The following is a 19,032-nucleotide window of genomic DNA, read 5'->3' as shown; positions in this document are numbered from 1 at the left end:
AGTGTGACAGGGGACATTTTTTAATCTATCAAACAGAAGAATGCCCAGATAGGACTACAGAATGTTCCCACCCAGTCACATATCCTGTTTCCTTCAGGATCCCATTCTGAAATAGATTAGCTTTTCTCTTACAGCTTCTGCATGACTCATTCCTTGGAAGAGTGAGCCTGAATTTCTGTACTGGAAAGTTCAGTAAGTGCCTGGATGTATTCATTTCTGAGGCAGATACTCGGTTTCACATAAGGATGCTGATTCCTCTCACTGTTCTACCAGTAACAGGGCAAATGAAAACGAAGCATGTTCAAGAACATGGGTGTTTGCATTAAGAACACTTTATGTTACAGTATGAATGGCGTTTCCAATAAAACATGAAAAGATTTATACTGTATCTACAAAATTTAAGTGTTTGCTACAATAAATGCTATATTTCTTTTAAACAAGCTAGAAAGGTAAGGAATGTCATGATCAATCTATACATTCTTTCTGCAGCATTAGCCTGGAAGATTGATGTTTAAATTGGACAATCGTAGATGTGAATTTCCTGATCATCTCCGACAGACACAATCTTTGAGCCATTTCCATTGTATTTTACTCCCCAGACCTGTAAATAAAAAGAAAAAAAAATTCCACTAACACCTTTATTCTTTATGAATGAACATCCTTACTCTATTCTCATTATACTGAATCTAGAAAAACACTGAGATGAGGATGTTCTCGTGCTTTCTGCCTTTCCTCTAACCAGGGATCTTCTATTACTACTGTTTGATTATCATTCCACTCGCCTCCCAACTCAAGAAAATTTCATTTCTAAACACAAATCAAGATATCTACAAACCTTTCAAAGATTCACAATCTATTCAAAGATTCACAATCTAGGAAGTGACCTAATGCTGTGAAGATGGAACCCACAAGGGACCAGCATGTGGTCTCATTTATGCTTCCAGGAAGGAAAAGGCCCAACCACCCTGAGGTCGCTGCCTACGGGGATCATTGCAAACTGTGCTCCTCACCTACCTCCTCGGGCTCGCCCCCACCACGGTCAGTACTTCTCACTCTCTTATTAGAAGCCTATGAAACCTGCCTGTCCCTAGGAGCTAGATAACTTGGCGTCACACGTCATTGCTTTCATTTGCTATGTACTGAATTAACAGATTCACACCTCCTTCCCAGACAGAACTGATGGGGCAGGAGTTTTATCAGGTCAGCCTGTCACCCTACCCCTTAGCTGGGTGTTCTAGCCCTGATTTCAGTGCTGTGATTGGGCCAGGTGATGGCCTCATTTCCACTCCAAACGTCTTCCTCTGAGGAAAGCACCACACGCTGACCTTCACCTGCCAAGCAACACAGCCAGCCAGGTCTTACTCCCTGAGTTAAATGTTTAAATCCAGTAGTGGAATGTCAAAATTAAACCCCCTCAACTTTGTTGGCAACAATTTAAGATTAAATGTAAAAAAGCATGAACAACGGTTAACTTTAAGCTGCATTCCGAAGAGATTCTATGAGATTGCCATAAGAGTATTTAAAGTATCTTAAAAGACAACTTTATACTGCCATGGGTATTTTATTTTATTTTATTTTATTTTATTTGCGGTATGCGGGCCTCTCACTGTTGTGGCCTCTCCCGTTCCGGAGCACAGGCTCTGGACGCACAGGCTCAGCGGCCATGGCTCACAGGCCTAGCCGCTCCGCGGCATGTGGGATCTTCCCAGACTGGGGCACGAACCCGTGTCCCCTGCATCGGCAGGCGGATGCTCAACCACTGCGCCACCAGGGAAGCGCCGGGTATTTTATTTTTTATACTACTTCCCCAAGACCCTTGCTATTCAAAGTGGTTAGAACCAGCAATGCTAGCCTCACCTGGAGCTTGTGACAAACACAAAAACTCAGGCCCAGGCCAGACCCACTGAATCAGCATCTGCATTGCTACCAGATCCCCAGGGGATTCCTGTGCACATTAAAGACGGAGAAGCCCTGCACTAGAATGCCTTTATCATTTCACATTCATCTTGGAAAGATAAGACTCCTATGAAAACAAAGCCTCTTCTCCCTAATTTAAAGACTGAAACAAAAGTTGGTAATATCACTAACTTCAAACAACCTGTAAGAATTTCTGGCTTCAAGTATATTCAAAGAAAAAAAAAATCACTTCACTTCTTTGGGCCGCTCCAAAAGAGAAAAGTGATGGCTGTGGAATGGAATGGAAGCTTCTGAGGAAGCACGTTCTTCTTGAGCCAGCCATGGCCCAGCTGTACCCAGAAAAGGGCCCAGGCACACCCCAGGCACCAGCTGCAGCATGTTTCAAAGAAGGCATTTAAAAGCTGTTGGCTAGTACCCGTTTTCTGGCCTACACAGGGACATATCATGCCTCGTGGGATGTTAGGCTGACAGCACGTCCTGAGCCTCTGCACCCCAGAGTGCGCACAGGAACACGGGCTGGATGGACATCCAAGCAATCAGAGTAGCTCAGCCCTAAGGGTCGGCTGGTCTTGACAACCCAAGCAGCAAGGTTAGGAAAAGGAATGAGTTTTGGCACAGTGGTCAGACAATGCTAGCAATCCAAAGGAATTTGAATGTTAATTATGCCATACCTGATCCTGGTGGTCAAAGAAGGTGTGAACACAAGTCCTCGTTCCAACATCCCAAACTTTTACACTTTTGTCAGATGAGCTATTTTAAAAAAGGGAACATTAGTATCAGAAAAGTTCTCAGACTGGTTTGAAGTTGGAAAGAACCTGATCAAAAATCCCACACTCCTTCACTCAGCCTACCTAGAGGCCCCCTTGGTGCCTGGGTACACAAGTGGCCATCCAGGGCCCCAGGAGGTGGCCAGCGATGTTGGCATCACTGGTTGGCTTTCCCCTCTCACAGAGCAGCTATTTCCCTGAACTTCTGATCTGCCTGGACTTCGTATTAAATGTTCTCATCAGGAGTCTTGGATGAGAGTCCTATATCCGGATGGGAGGGAGGCCCATGAAAGCTTCAAAATAAAGGTTCTCAGAGGCTTCTGTAAACCTCTGTGCAATGCTATTAAGCCATCCATCTCCTGTTTTTCAACTGTCTTGGCCATCCTGGGCCTAAACAACATTGGGGTCTCAAAGCACAACATTTTAAGAACAGATTTTCATATCTGAAGTTACTACTGTAACACAGGTATCCCTTAAGTAACTGTAGGTAGAAGCCCAGATTTATAAGGCAGAACTAAGAGCTGAACTGTTCAAAAGAATCCACTTTTGTTCCAGCTAAGGACAATTAACTTCACAATTTAAAAAACACTGCAGAAAACAAAGCCTATCTGAATTAAAAAAGGGTCTTCAAATTTTAAGGCAATTCATACAAGATGACCATCTTCATCTTCCTAACATTTTAGAAACTGATAAGAATCATAAGTACCTGGAAACAAAGTGTGTGTCATCAGGACAAAATGCAACGTTCAGCACCCAGGATGCATGGCCACTCAATGTGCCAGCCAAGTTAGCGTGCTGTCTGAAATGGGAGTTTCAAATAAAATGGAGAGGTTAACTTTTGGAATACAATCACTGAAATGGAAGGTATACTCTTAATTGCCCGTTTAATTGGACCAAATCTGCTATCCTTATAATCACCACAGTATTAGTTTAAAAATTCCCTTTTCAATGAAGTAGCATCACACACTGCAGAAACAAAATTTTCAACAGCATTAACCCCAAATATGTCAATGTCACCAAGAGCCAAAAATAAAATCCTGAACAAGCAGAGCTTAAAAAGCTCAAAATAAAGAAGGCTCAGCAAGCCAACTCCTAAGATGAGGAAACACAACCAGCAGGGGCAAGTAGGCCATCTCAGGGCAGTTGCAGGTTCTGACCCCTGCCCACCCAGTACCCTTTCCATATAGGGCCAGTGCCTTGTGTCTAAGGAATGTATCAAGATGTACTCTTTACAACAGATGTGGCTTGGATAGACCATTTTTAAGCTAACCAAGAACAAGACAGATCTAATTACTACAGTCATTTTCACTTTTTAAAAAAGTGAAATGAAATCACTTATGGCTGGAAAACAATCCTAAGACCCGACTGAGGCCAGCAGTTTCACCTCTAAACCCGGAAGAGTAGAGCAAACCTCAGTTAGGTACGAGGAGGAGAGGTGGCCTCAGTGGAAAGCAGTGGGATCACAAGAAGGTAAAAGTCCTAGGTGTTCATTCAGTAACAGCACCTTAGCCAAACCACCACCTCAGCCTGGGCTTCTCGCCTGCATTATGGGGACGCTAATCCGCGCTACCTCACCGGTTGTTGGGAGGATGATGAAATTGTAGCACTGAAAGCCTTATTAAAGAAAACTGCATACTTAAGGAATTGCTGCTATTTATATTGGCTCTGCTACTGACAGGCAAGCACAGTTTGAGAGAGGCATCTTCCCCCCAGACCCTAACACCCTCATTCAGCTCTAATTCCAGAAGCTGCAGTTCTCATTCCATGTCTCTTTGACAACTTTTCGTCCTCCAAAAGCCCCCAAGTTTAAACTCCCGAAAAACTCTCACAGGCCCATAAAAGGACATGCACGTGGATGATCATGGTTGTGGCACCCGTCGTTGGGAAGAAGTGTAACATACGCATCCAGTGGATTAGAATGCTACCTTTGGAAGCCAGGAACCAGAGGCACACGGATTGCAGTACTGAGTCAAAGCATCACACACACGTCAAACACCGTATAGGGGAGACCTCAGGGGTGAAAAGGAGTGGGGACTGAGAAAGACAGGGGGGAACAACAAGAGAAAGGGCCCTTGCACAGGCTTCCAATGAAACAGAGCCGTGAACTGAAGATTAACTCACTTCTATACCTGTGGTCAAAAACCAACAACAAAAAAGCTCCCTCATCTAGACCTGCTGCAAGCTGGCTTATGAACTGACAGTTCCCTAACTAGGGCAGAGAAGTACCTTCTAGAATACCCCTAGAAAACGGATGTTCTAATTGTTTACCATCACTCCAAGCCAGCTACAGCCCATGGCTCCATCTCCTCAACTGTACACTACTTACCTACCCAAAAGAATTTAAAATCACAACAGACAGGATGCCTGAAAAAAAGTAGCAAGTATGTGATCCTAGTAGGTAACCCATGCACGTCTTCCTCCATAACATTCTAAGCTCAAAGCAGGGACGCTGACAGGGGAGGAATGACTGGGGAGACTGAGCGTCTGACAGGACCTGAACACAAGTCTTTCCTAGACCCAGAGAGGGAGCAGCACACTTGCTAGGGCTCCTCCTAATGATAAGAGGCAAAACAGGCATTGGTATTAAGTGAGAAGCCTTGAATCCCAACAGGTAACTTACACATCGTAGATCTTGATGTAGCCATCATCTGAAGCAGTGACAAGGAGCTGCGAATCCGGGGAAAAAGTCAAGGAGCGAATGGGCATAGCGTGGCCTGAAATTCACAAAGACGCTTATTAACTAATACAGTGTCCACTAACTATGTCACTTTTAATGACTGTAAGTCACTGGGTTGCACTGCCCAGCTGCTTCAGTCGGAGAGGGTACTGACTGGACCCTTCCTTCTAATGCTCTAGAAACATGCACATAACCCAGGCCCCTCCTGCTGGAGCCATTTCTCCTCAGATCCCTTCCTTGACCAACTGGACCTCAGCACACATTGCTTAGAAGAAACTCCTCTGCCACAGATATGGCCAAACATAGAAATATGCATCGTTTCTGATTTGCAAGGTTGAACAAATAGGATGCTATTTCCCTACCAAATCCTTTGTTGTAGGGTAAAGGATACACTGAAGAGGTAATATATTCTCTTGGTTAGAATTCAGAATAGTACAAAAGAATACAGAGAAGTCGCCCTCCAGCCCTTCCCCTGTTCTAGTACCCAGTTCTCCTGCCCAGAGGTCATCAGTGCAAAGGGTAGGCACAGCACTTTCATCTACCTTCAAATTACTGACAAAAAGCAGTTATTTTCTAATCACAAAGTTCTTTAGAATCAAACATGACAGAAATAAGACACTCATATAGCTAGGATATATTAACACATAAATAAAAAGGCCTGTTCACCAAAAAAAGCATTTAACACTGGTACAAGAGCTAATATGCCTATGTTATAACTAGTGACAAAACTGAACCTTAGAGGCATTTGAGATCTCCAACTGAGATTGATGTTTTGCAAATCTAATGCTCATTTGCCATTTAGCAGCATTTTAATGAAAGAATACGTCTTCCTTTGTGATCTGATAACTCAGTTTGCACAAAATAAACGATGAACCACACCTTCCAGCGTGTGCAGAAGTTTCCCGGTTGCAATATCAAAAATATTGATGATTCCGTCTATGGCTCCACTGGCCAGATACTTCCCATCAGGACTCTGCGCAGAGAACATATTGAGATCATTTGAAACTCCATATTGTTAAGCCATCCCCACCAAACACAAGCAATCTGCTGGCTGCAGGTCTAACTGGCTGACTGGCAAACCATGCCAGTAGCTGCCTGACAAGACCAATGCAGAACGCTTACCAAGGAATACAATGGGCTAGAAGAGTAAACTGAAAGAATCAGAGAGAGAAAAAATGAGCAACGTTTCCTTACATATGCAATACTAAGAATGAATTTTCCTCTTGTGTCCAAAGAATATTCCTTTTTCCCACTTTCCACACCAAAAATGTTCACTTTCCCCACATGAGTTCCTGTGGCCAGATACTGGGAATCAGGAGAAAAGGCCAAAGTCCAGGCATCCACTGAACAGAAAAAAGAAGGGAAAAAACTATAGTGAGAAAAGACGTGACTTTAATTTTAAAAACGTTGTGAAGATATTAATTCTATACCAATTTAGTTTAAGGGCGTCTTAAATTTTTACTAAAAATGTAGATAGACAGGACAATACCAAGTGTTAGCAAGGATGTGGAGAAACCAAAATCCTCATACACTGGTGGGAAAATAAAATGGTACAGCTACTTTGAAAAACAGTTTGACACTTTAAGTAAAAACACTTACCATAATACCCAGCAGTTCCACTCAGAAATGAAAACACATGTCCACGCACAGACTTGTACCTGAATGCTCATAGAAGCATTACTCAGAATATTAAAAAACTGGAGAGAATCGAAATGTCCATCAACTGGTAAATGGATGAACAAAACGTGGAATATCCCATAATGGAATACTCACTGCTCAGCAGTAAAAAGGAACCAACTACTGATACATGCTACAACACGGATGAACCTCAAAAACATTACGCTAAAGAAAGAATGAAGATGTATAAGACAATACGATTTCACTTATGTGAAATTTTTCAAAAAGGCAAAACTATAGGCACAGAAAGCGGATCAGTGGTTGCCTGAGGCTGAGGGTGGGAGCACAGATTAACTATAAATGGGCATGAGGGAACTTTTGTGGGGCACGGCAGTGTTCTAAAACCGAATTAGAGTGGTGGCTGCACAACTGTGGAAATTTACTAAAACCTGTTAAACTGTATACTTACAATGGGTTAATTACAGAGTGCAATTATAGAGGTGAAAGTCTACCTCAATAAAACTGTAAATAAATGAAAAGGTACCAGAAATACTCTTATATAAAACTGTAATATGACAAAGTATTTACCACAAATTAACAGAGAATAAGGACTGGAAAGAGGCACTGCTTGTTTAAAAAAAAATCAGCTAGTTTTTAAGTTATACCACACAGCCTAATTTCAAGCGTTCTATTCAAATGTTATTTGTGTATCACAGTGCTTCTGTGTAAAAGTCTCCAGACTCATGGGCAGCCTGGGTAAACACATGTGCTTTATATTTCCATCTGGACCACTGATAATATTTTAGCATTTCTTTTCTCAGCTACATGGGAACCTCTTCATAGGCAACCCCAAAGAGCTTTGGGAGCTTTCGGGGGCAGAGCCTAGAGGCCAAGGAATAATCTAGTTGTCCAGTGCTAGTCTAGGTCCCTTTGCCCATACCCACTCTTATATGGGAATGTACCCTAAGTCCTGCCCCTCCTGCACCTGCCCAGAAACAGTGCTTGTTAGATCAAAGGGAGAGGAGAGAAAGGTTCCTTCCCATGTCACTCTCCTTATTCCTGGGGCAGGGCTCAAAGAGGTCATGCCCTTCTCAGCCCAGGGGAGAGTGAAGGCCTCTCTGAGCTTAACTCATGGTAGACAGGGGCTCCTAGCACAGATGCGTCAGCACCATGTTCCAGGATGAGTTTTAAAATAAAAAATCTCTCACAATTTTTTTTTTTTTTGCGGTATGCGGGCCTCTCACTGTTGTGGCCTCTCCCGTTGCGGAGCACAGGCTCCGGACGCGCAGGCTCAGTGGCCATGGCTCACGGGCCCAGCCGCTCCGCAGCATGTGGGATCCTCCCTGACCGGGGCACGAACCCGTGTCCCCTGCATCGGCAGGCGGACTCGCAACCACTGTGCCACCAGGGAAGCCCTCTCACAAATTTTAACACACATATTCAAAGTAATAATAAATAATTTAGCTCTATCACTTTTTTTATGAAATATTTGTTTTAAAAAGGAAATTAACTTCAAAAGTGCTCAATTAACCAAATAGATCTGAAAAAGCTTTTATAATCAATCTCTCAAATAACTGCTCTTTAATATCTATCTTTACTCCTAAATGAGTAAAGCATTATTCTAACAGGATTGTTTTCTTATTCCTATCATAATTAACTGTTTACAGTAATAACAGTTACTAGAAAATCTGATTTTTATTCCTTGAAGTTTAATAAAATCACACTTTTGAATTATTTTTACATTTGCCTATTAACTGTTTGATAATATAGAACTTTTAGTGGCAAATATCCTTATACTCGAAATTGAAGGAATTTTTTTTTTAGGGATTTTTATTCCTCAATTAAAATGTGCAGTCTAAAATTTATTTTAACATTTGCATAATAAATCACTAAGTTCCACCTCATCAGCAAAAGAGTAGCTTTTCTTTACATTGGGACATCTTGAACCATCTGACGTTGAGAGGCCCCTATGCTTCCGCCTTTGTTCTTCTTCAATGTCCGTTTGCTGGAGCTACAGGATGGGTGAGGTGCCCAATGGAGGATCTTCCCCTTCATCTTCCCTTTCTTTTACTTCCTCACTTTCTTCTTCAGGATCTGAGATTTTCTTTCTTGTCTTTTTCTCCTTCTTCTGTTCCTTCTTTCACACTCTCCAGGCATATTTTCAAGATAGGTATAATGTAAATGCCCATTTCCCTACATTCATTAGACCTAGACTTATTAGTTTTACCTTCAGATGAATTCAATTCAGCCGCTCCTTAGTTGTCAATAGCAATGCTTGCTTTTATTATGCACCCAAATAACTGTTGTTTAATGGTCTGGTATAGTTTAGGAATATTCCTATCCAAAAAGAAAATAAACCCAACCCTCTACTCATCTCAGTATCTTTTTTCTTTCCTAACAGTAATCTTTCAATGATCATTTGCCACACGTGGAACCAGTATGTAGTTTAAGGTACTATTTGTCAGGGAAGGCAAGGTGGATACAGACACCATCCTTTTCCTTGGAACTAATCCAGTAATCATTTCTTCAGCTGTGGTGTGCCCGGGGGGGCGGGGCACAAAACCACGCAGTGACCTTGGCGTCATGGGAGGGCTTAGGTGTCCAATATGAAAAGGCAGCAACAGATCTGCCTCTTCCTCCTCTCAGCTATAAAGCAAAGTCTTAACAGATTTTGTGGGCTAGTTTGGGGACCCAAGTCCTCTGTAAGAGATGTCAACAGGGCAAGGACACATGCAAAAACAATCATCTGGGGAGTCAGAGTGTCTGGGTAGCTTTTTTCAAATACATATCCCAGCCCACACCCCCCAAATACTGTGATTCAGTGGATCTAAATAGGGATTGGACATATGCATTCTTTAAAAAGCTGCAATAGTTAAGAATCAGAGACATGGAACATTGCCACTGAGGGGAAATGAACTCAGTTTCCAGACAACCCAGAGTCCTTAAAACCCTGGGACCATCATTCTTTCCAGAATAAGTACAGCCTATAGGGTCTACTGAACATAACCAGTGGGAGACAAATCCACCTGGGTCTCCAATCAAGGGAATTAAGTTAAGGAAATCCCTGAGCAGCTCTTCTGTAGTCAACCCACAGAGGGGTGTGCCAGAGAGGGACCAGACTCTCTGTACTCTCTACCGGGCATCACCTATTCTGGTAGAACAGGCTCTGCTCATGAATGCTGTGCAGTCATTTACAAGTAAATATAAGGTACAAGGAATCCTGAAATGTCATGTTGCTTGTTCCACATTAATCCAACCTACTGAAATCATTAACTTCCATTACCTCAGATATTTATCAAGGCTAATGGACAAGATTATGCTGTCCTATAGAACTTAAAAAAACAAACAAACAATGGATTTGTTTCTTTAGAAGTTTCATATATCTATCATATACTAGAAACAGGCACTTTAATCATAATTAGTAGAGATTACCATGATACAGATCTATGAGGACACAGTGCTTTATGTTCTAGACCTCTATAAGGCAGTGAATGTATCAATTCAGAATATAGCAAACAGAGGACCTCTGGACCATTCAAACACAAGTCCACAATCCCAAATCAGCAATTCTGAAACCCAAAGGCAATGAAAACTGTAAGTTTAAAAAAATAATTTTAGTACCAAAATTCATTTGGTAATAAAACCTGACCTGAACTGATGTAAGGCTATTTATAGCTTGTATATACCTCTCTTAGTGTAAATACTCATGTTTAGTCGCTGAGGTATCAGTATTTGATTAGAGTGCTGTCCCCAGCCCCACTGAAGGTATTATATGACATACAGTTCATGCACCCATATTATCAGTCCCAAATCCAAAAAAATTCTGAACTGTAAAATACATCTATCCCTAAAGGTTTCAAAAAGGGATTGTAAACCTCTAGTATCTTCTCTAAGAGTAAAACTCTTACCAGGTCCTGCATCTATAGACTTTATCTGTTTGCCGTTTTCCAAGTCCCAGAGACGAATATGAGCATCAAGAGAACTGGACGCAGCAATGGGCAGGGTGTGGCTGATGTCCACAGACACCACACCCAGCTGATGGCCCTCCAGACTCCACTGTAGGTCCAGCTTCTCATCACGCCTTCAATGGGGGACAGAGAAATGGATTTCTTCACACACAACACATTGTACCTGGCATCTGAAATTCTGGGCCCCTGTAAGTATGCATTACCAATGGTCTGTGAAAAGCAGAATCAGAGAGGAAATCAAGAGCCACAGAACACCAAATGCAGCCAACTTTTAGCCATGAGACTTTTTTTTTTCTTAAACTACAGGGCCTGAACAGCGAATAACAGGAAAACGAGTGAGAGAAAAATAATCTGCCTTTGTATACCACCACGCTACTATTGCTTTCTTGCTCAGAAAACAGTTAATACTTCTCTGATTGCAATTTGGGAGCCCAGAAGTAAAAACCCCAATTTCCAAGGCTGCATGTTAGAGGAGAGGGCACTCACCATTTCCAGACCTTCACCAGGTCATCCAGGGATCCTGTGACCACCGTCTCAGAGTTTTCTTTCTTGTTTGTCCCCCAGGCAACTGACCAAATGGCATCATCATGGGCTAGAATGGAAAGCGCTTCATTTTAAAAGTCTTCATGCAACTTCTAAACTGAATGTGCTAAGATGAAGCTGAAATACTGTTACAACAACTCTGAGGTAATATCTACCTGTATCACTTTATTGTTTTGCAAACTGCTTTCTCATACAGCTTTTATTATAACTGTGGAGGCAGATATGAAAACTGGAGGTTCTGAAGAAGCTACTTGCCCCAAATCACAGGTTACCAGGTAGGGCAGCAGTACCATAGTAATCCAATGTCCTTTCTACTTTAGCATGCTGTCCAACATGCATTAGTTTGGAATGGCTCTCACTTAGCTAAAGTGAAACCCACCCCAAAAAGAGATCTAAAGTTGATAAGAGTTATTTCTTAGAGATCCTTGGAAACCAGTAGGCAGGTCTGAAAATAAATAACTAAAGCAGCCTCCACGCATGAGTTGCCTTTTGCCACAATGTCTATTATGTTTAATGGGCCAGTTATTACTTTAATCCTTTCATAAGTATTACCTCAGCCACAACAACCCTATGAAATAGGTACTGTGAATAGTATTTTCATTTTACAGATAAGGAATCAGAGGCTTAGAGAAGCCTAGTAGCTCACCCGAAGTCAAAATCTAAGAAGAGGCAGAACTGGGATTCAAACCCAACCTCTCTATTAACTAACGTCCACTTTAAATTCTAAGTCTTTAAGTTGCATATCTGGCAGGCCATGCCGGTGGGTCTGCAGACCTGGTGCAGGAATATAAATGTGACAAGTGCACAAGGTGGCTTTCTTCATACCTGGCAGCATTTCTCCAGGAACACCTTTTCAAGATATGAATACAAGGGCATTCAACTTAAACAGCTGTGAGTTACATACATGGCTTCCGTTACAATCCCCACGCGACCCAAGCCTGCTAGCTTGCCAGCCAGATGGCATTCGCTGCATACAAGGTAGCTGACTGGCATGCCTGACTAGCTACTAGTTACCTATGCTAGCTAACCTGAAAGAATGCTTTTGGCTTAAACTTTAGACTACCTAAATGTCACCTACTTAAAGTGGAAGAGCTTTTATTAGGCATTCCACAAATTCCTCCAGGCTTTACCTAACTCATCCAGGCTGTGGTGGAGAAATGGGATACATGTGAATAGTCCAGGCACATACTCCTTTTGAGGTATGAAGTCCGGTATCACTGGCCAGTTACCTTTCTAGACTGAACTCTGACCTGCCTCCTGCTCCCATTCCCACCACTGCCTCCAATGCACAGCCCCCAGCCCACCCCCCACACTCAGTAGTCTCGACAGAAATTCACCTCGCTGTTACTATATCCTTCACTTTCATTGAGGGTCAAAGGTCCTCTGCACTTGTTGTAAATGAAGGAGCCCGATAAAAACCCCCAAGAGAACTTCTGAGTTCAGGGCCAGGCTCAAGTTTACCTCCCCAGATGAGCTGTGGCATTAACAGATTTCTGAGACTCAAAGCGTTTCCCTCTTTCACTTTGATAGCTGGGAAGCTCAGAGTTCCTCAGGTGGGAAAGCTTTCCTCAGCCTGGAGTTCTCCGGTCTGTCATTTGACTCCTGCTTTTCCTTTTAAGTTAGTGGCTTGGTTTTTGCTGTTGTTGTTGTTTGTTTTTAAGTGTATTTGTTTTCAGCTGCTTCTGCCAATGTTTCTGCAGAGTACAGTTGGAAACTGCATGTCTGGTCAGTATGACAAAAGCCTTACGCCAGGGACAACAGTTTTTCATAGGTAAATTTGCTTGAACAGGCAAGCTGCTTACCTTGCTCTTGTTTGAAGAGAATACTGTACTAAAAAAGAACAGAAGACACATTAAACCAATGGTCAGATTTCAGATGTGTCCCATCCCTTCCCTAAAACACCCCCTGGCACCCAACTCACCGCCCTGCCCCCGGTAGATATAGTCACCACAGTGTTAGCTGCTTCCCCTGCCTGATCTCTTAGGAGCTCCTTGATTCCTGCTCATGCAAGGTTTGTAGAGTCATACCAGAAAAAAATTAGTTCTTTAATTTTAGACAAACTATTGTCTCTTCTCCCTAACCACTATTACCAACCCAAAAAGGAGAGCAGTAAATTACGTGTTTTTTCCTGCTCTGATCACCAGGAAGCTCAGAGTCCAGTTTGCAGCTTAATTTTTGCAGCTGTATAAAACCACACAGTCTGCATAACCTGTTAACTCTGTCCCTAATTTATTACAAAGATATGTTTCTCTTTTTCTGATCTTTGTTTCTTTCTCGTTTTTGTGTACAAATTCTTTTAAGCTTCCTCAATCCCTTTGTAAACTGTGGTATAGACTTAGATAAAATAATCCTCCTCTTAGTGTTGTGCATTTTACTAGTGCCACCTACCCGCTGGTGACTAGGTGCCCAGGGTCACCCTACTCTTCAGGAGAAGAGCAGGAATCAGATGCTAGTTTTCTGACTACACACCCAGACAACGTACTGGGCTCGAACCTGCCGAAGAGACCAACTGATATTCTTTCTCTCCATAGGCCTTACCTGGTTGGTCATTTCCTTAACCAAGGATGAAGGGCTAAAGGCCAGACAGCTCTGTGGAAACAATACCAGGGTTTCAGTAAGGGGGTGTCATCAGGACAGAGGGGGCTACAGAAGGTTCCCCTTGATCAAGAAAATAAGGCAACTCTTTGGCAGAGTTGCCCGGACACTTTTCTGTGGATCAGTCCCAGGGGCCCCCTTCACAAGCCCTACCAGGTGGCACGGACTTCTTTCTCAACTAGTATCTATCACCTCTCATGTTTTCTTCTCCTCAAGTTGACTACAGAGAGGGACCAGTCTCCCTCCTTTGCTGCTCTTCAGAGAGATAAAAACCACAGGACCTTTTAATTTAAAATTTTATTTATTCAAAACTCAACAAGCAAATATGGGGGAGCAAAGTTCTTAGAGTTCATGCGGGGATCTCAGCCAAAAATGCCTATAAGAGCCAGTAGGCATGTAAATGAGGACATGAGCTAGAGGGAGACACATGTCTCCCAAAAGGTGCTGAAGTCCTTAAGGACTTAGCTCAGCTAAACACAAACTTAACCATAGGAATAGATTTAATTTCTCATGCTATAGTAAGAGTTCTCAATCTTTTTTGTGTGTGCTATAGACCCTCTAGCAGCCTTGTAAAGCCTATAAACCCCTTCTCAGGATGTTTTTAAATACATAAAATAAAATACATAGGATTAGAAAGGAAACCAAGTATGGGCCATTCTTGTTATTCCAGGCAGTTATGTTCTATAACATCACTGAACACCGAATTAGTGAACACTGACTGATCCACTGCTCCTAAGGGAGACACTGCATTAGGTTCCTGCAAGACTCTGATAATATTTTTGGTAACCAAACAATATGTAACTTTGTTTTATGCATGTTTCTCAAAACTACAATGAGGTATCACCTCACGACGGTCAGAATAGATATTATCAAAACATCTAGAAACAATAACTGCTGGAAAGGGTGTGGTGAAAAGGGAACCCTCCTGTACTGTTGGTGGGAATGTAAACTGACACCACCATTATGGAAAACAGTATGGAGGTTCCTTAAAAAATTAAAAACAGAACTACCATATGACGCAGCAATCCCACTACTGGGCATATACCCTGAGAAAACCATAATTCAAAAAGAGACATGTACCACAATGTTCACTGCAGCACTATTTACAATAGCCAGGACATGGAAGCAACCTAAGTGTCCATCGACACTTGATGATGATGAATGGATAAAGAAGATGTGGCACATATATACAATGGAATATTACTCAGCCATAAAAAGAAATGAAACTGAGTTATTTGTAGTGAGGTGGATGGACCTAGAGTCTGTCATACAGAATGAAGTAAGTCATAAAGAGAAAAACAAATACCATATGCTAACACATATATATGGAATCTAAGAAAAAAAAAGGTACTGATGAACCTAGTTGCAGGGCAGGAATAAAGATGTCGACACAGAGAATGGACTTGAGGACACGGGGTGGGAGGGGGAAGCTGGGGCAAAGTGAGAGTAGCATCGAAATATATACACTACTGAATGTAAAATAGCTAGTGGGAAGCAGCAGCATAGCACAGGGAGATCAGCTCAGCGCTTTGCGATGACCTAGAGGGGTGGGATAGGGAGGGTGGGAGGGAGGCTCAAGAGGGAGGGGATATGGGGACACATGTACGCATATGGCTGATTCACTCTGGTGTACAACAGAAACTAACACAATATTGTGAAGCAATTATACTCCAATAAAGGTCTATTAAAATAATAAAGACACCTTATTTTACGTTGGTAATTCATTAATACTGAACTTATGGCTAACAGCACCAAAATGCTTGCCTATATGAAGTTTATCTACACGTGTGTTTTCTCCATAAGGCACATCACAGTCTTCCTGCACTTAGGAACACTAAGAGTACTTTAGCACTGTGCTTGGGGGGGCCATTTTAAACACTGAAATTACCAATAAAAGCACAAAAATCCAAAAATCATGGCACTAACAGACTGAAAACAAGACACTTGTTTACAGCATGAGAACTGAAGCAAGAAGGCAGAATGTTTCCTTGTTCAACTGCAGCTGAGAATGTGTGTCAGTTGACTCAAAATTTTCACCACCTCACACATGTCCAAGAAAGACCGCAAAAGCACTGCAAGTACTGACTTGGGGCCTACAAATAAATTTTAACATGTAGATGAATTTGCAAATACAGAAGCTGAGAATAAAGATCAACTGTATACCGAAATAAAATTTTACCAAATACAAAAAAAAAAAATTTTACCAAATACAAAAATTAAATTTGTGATAGCATAACATGTGATTCTTAATTTACACATTACATAACAAGATCTAGCAGCAAGTCTAATAACTACCGTAATTTCAAAGTTGTCATGAGCTTACACAGTATGCTAAGATATGAAAATATCTGTAATTTCTATTGGTGACAAAGTCAACCTGTCAATACTGTGGTTTGTTGACAACATTCATAATCGAAAGAAACGCTAAATTTCAGTTAGAGGTTAGAGAACATAAGGATGCAATTTTTCTTCTCATCCAAGTTCATGGCTCCCTCAATTCTATCCATCGACAGAGGAGACCATACAGCTAAGGCATCCAGGTTCAGGTTACTTGCTTTAAATTTGTAAACCCAAAAAGGCTACCGTGAAGGTTTTCCAAGGATAACAGAAAAAACAAACAAACGATTTGTAAATAATCTTTGCCTGTGAAGATCTCAATCAAGTTGGTAGTGCTTAATTTGTGACCCAAGAACAGGATCTTGGCCAGGGTAGGAAAGACAGGCAGGAGCTCAAGCCAGTTTTGCTGAAATGAACAGTATTACAACTCTGCTTGGGCACCAGCCCTCTGCCCAGTGAAGCAGAGGCCTACCCTCTCCCCTTCCAAATCCTGCCTCACATCCCTGCAACAGAGAGAAACAAAGAGTAGGAAGGTTTGCAGGAAGCCAACTCCATGAAGCCAGCCTCCTCAAGACAGAGGTGTGCTTCTATCAATGAATGCACGTTTGAGGATATACCATGAGTCAGGCTCTGTTTTACGTTCTACACATAGGTTAGCTCACTGAACCCTCTCACCCCACTTAGTAGATATTCTTATTATCACCTCTACCTTCCTGATAAGGAAAGTGAGACTCAAGAGAGGTTAAGGAAGCTTCCTAAGGTTAGTCTGACAGTAGAAGGTGGAGACAAGCTATAGTATAGGCCACCAAGCTACACTACCTCTTACATCAGTTTCTTATCCTCTAATAATTTAAGAGCTAAGAGGACCCCAAAGCCCTCTCTTGCTACCTTCTCTCTTAAGAGAACTTTCCTCCCAACTTCCTAGGCAGAATTCATTGCTCCCTCCTCAGTGTTTCTAAAGAACTTTACACATGTCCCTATTAAAGTACTCAGGCAGGTCAGCAACCCATAACACTACATGGTACTTGAAATAAAGATAACTCAGCCTGTGCTTGTACCTGTCCAGCTCGCTACCTAAGAAGACAGCGTGGCCCACCACTGGAAAACTTCGGTTAAGACAGTCGTTCCGTCTACGGACACTGAGACCTTTACTGCAGAGAAAGCAGCCCTAATCTCGAGGCTGCAGAGAACACCCTCAGGATGCAAGATGAAGCAATCTACCCTCTCCCCTTAGGCCCCGCACGTCGAGAGGCAGCCAGGATAAATGGAGTCACGGAAGCCACTACCCTCGGGCCCCGCAGCCTAGAGCATTCCTGAGCAAACCGTCTTAGAGGCAGCCTCGGGCCCACCCTCGCTCACCCGCCCTCCAGCCTGGGCGGTTAGCGACTGCCATCCTCACCGGCTGCGCGGACCAACTCACCGCTTCACTGCCCGGCTGCACGGCCCTGCGGCTCGTCTGACGCCAGTCTCCGCGCGACCGCGACGCGCGGCGATGAGCTCACGAAGGGGCGGGGCATCTCGCTGGTCCCCAGGGCGCCGGCGCATGCCGCAGCGGCGCATGCCGCAGCGGCCCCTGCCGTCGCTACGCCGCGCACGGGGCGGACGAGGATGAGGGTAGGAGGGTAGGAGGGTAGGAGGGTAGAGGGGGAAAGAGGCTACGCCCCGGTCACGCTGGTTTCCCCCGGGGGGCGGGGCCCCTGGGAACATGCTTCCGGAAGCGCAGTTTTAGGTTTCAGCAGCTGACCTCTTGGCCGTTTGGGTTCCAGTCTCTTCATTTGTAGTTTGAGATTAAACTACACATGATGACTGCAAGAGTTCTGTTGCTTCAAAAATTTTTCAGTGAAATACAGCTTTGTTTTTCAAACTGCAAGTCACAACCTGTTACTGTGACGGATATCAGTTTATTAGGTCGCGACCAGCATTTTAAAACAAGGCGATGGAAGGGTGGAGGCACGCACCCTATCCTCGCAAAGCTGCCCGGCTGCTCCTGGCTGCTGGTCACTGCCCAAGGCTCTCTGGGCAGGAGGGAACAGATGTTTGGGGGAGCGGAATGTCTGGGGGCGGCCCCTGAAGGGTTAAGCCTTCTTTCAGCTAGTCGTGGGAGAGAGTACAGTCTCTCCTGATTAAAACTGGTTTAGAAGTCCAAAAAGATTCTAGTAGGACGTGATGATAGTATAGTCACGGTGAATGCAAACCTCTGAAGTATCCACGTACTCTTACCCTATCTCCACCCCCACCCCAAGTTAGAGTTTCCCAGTATCTAGTTTATTAGGACCATCTTGAGTTCTATGATGATTTCAGGAAACTGTTAAACCGTATATCTGTTGTCCATACAACTGGATAAAGTTCATCTTTGAGGTCTTTCTGAGGAGGCTGTGTGGCCCAGAAATTTGCTGAATACACTCACGAGTCTCCCAGGGCCCATTCTCTGGTCCTCAGTCATCCCTTCAGTGACACCTCTGTCCATGGAAACTTCATCCAGCCCCAGTGGATCCTCTGCATGTCATGGGTTTAGTAAATTTGGGTCAAAGTGAGCAGGCTTCAAGACTTACCTTGAATTGTCAAAAGTCTTACATGGCGTCTCGTAAAAGTCAAGTTATCCCTGCAACCA

The 19,032-nt window shown here is 43.1% G+C and overlaps 1 protein-coding gene across 2 annotated transcripts; it reads right to left on the bottom strand.

The window, feature by feature from the left end:
* Positions 1 to 314: 314 nt before the first annotated feature.
* SKIC8 (SKI8 subunit of superkiller complex) lies at positions 315 to 17,884 on the bottom strand. 2 transcript variants are annotated; one of them, XM_060155160.1, is made up of 11 exons: positions 17,842 to 17,884; positions 14,028 to 14,078; positions 13,292 to 13,319; positions 11,433 to 11,538; positions 10,887 to 11,059; positions 6,556 to 6,704; positions 6,241 to 6,334; positions 5,305 to 5,398; positions 3,391 to 3,483; positions 2,589 to 2,667; positions 315 to 601 (listed from the first exon to the last, which is right to left on the bottom strand). In XM_060155160.1, the coding sequence occupies exons 2-11, from the start codon at positions 14,037 to 14,039 to the stop codon at positions 512 to 514; spliced, it is 918 nt and encodes a 305-aa protein (XP_060011143.1). In that variant the 5' UTR covers positions 14,040 to 14,078; positions 17,842 to 17,884; the 3' UTR covers positions 315 to 511. The 2 variants fall into 2 exon arrangements, with proteins under 2 accessions (XP_060011143.1, XP_060011151.1); XM_060155168.1 differs by lacking the exons at positions 13,292 to 13,319; positions 14,028 to 14,078; positions 17,842 to 17,884 and adding an exon at positions 12,951 to 13,259.
* Positions 17,885 to 19,032: the final 1,148 nt, after the last annotated feature.

The sequence above is a fragment of the Lagenorhynchus albirostris genome, chromosome 1 (assembly GCF_949774975.1).
Source record: "Lagenorhynchus albirostris chromosome 1, mLagAlb1.1, whole genome shotgun sequence".
NCBI classification, from domain to species: Eukaryota; Metazoa; Chordata; class Mammalia; order Artiodactyla; family Delphinidae; genus Lagenorhynchus; species Lagenorhynchus albirostris.
This window is presented reverse-complemented; position numbering and strand designations above follow the sequence as displayed.

Coding starts and splice junctions, on each gene's coding strand:
- SKIC8 (XM_060155160.1), bottom strand. Junction 6,335..6,555: donor TCATTCTTAGTATTGCATAT/GTAAGGAAACGT, acceptor TTCTCTGCGCAG/AGTCCTGATGGGAAGTATCT. Junction 5,399..6,240: donor ACTTCTGCACACGCTGGAAG/GTGTGGTTCATC, acceptor TGTGAATTTCAG/GCCACGCTATGCCCATTCGC.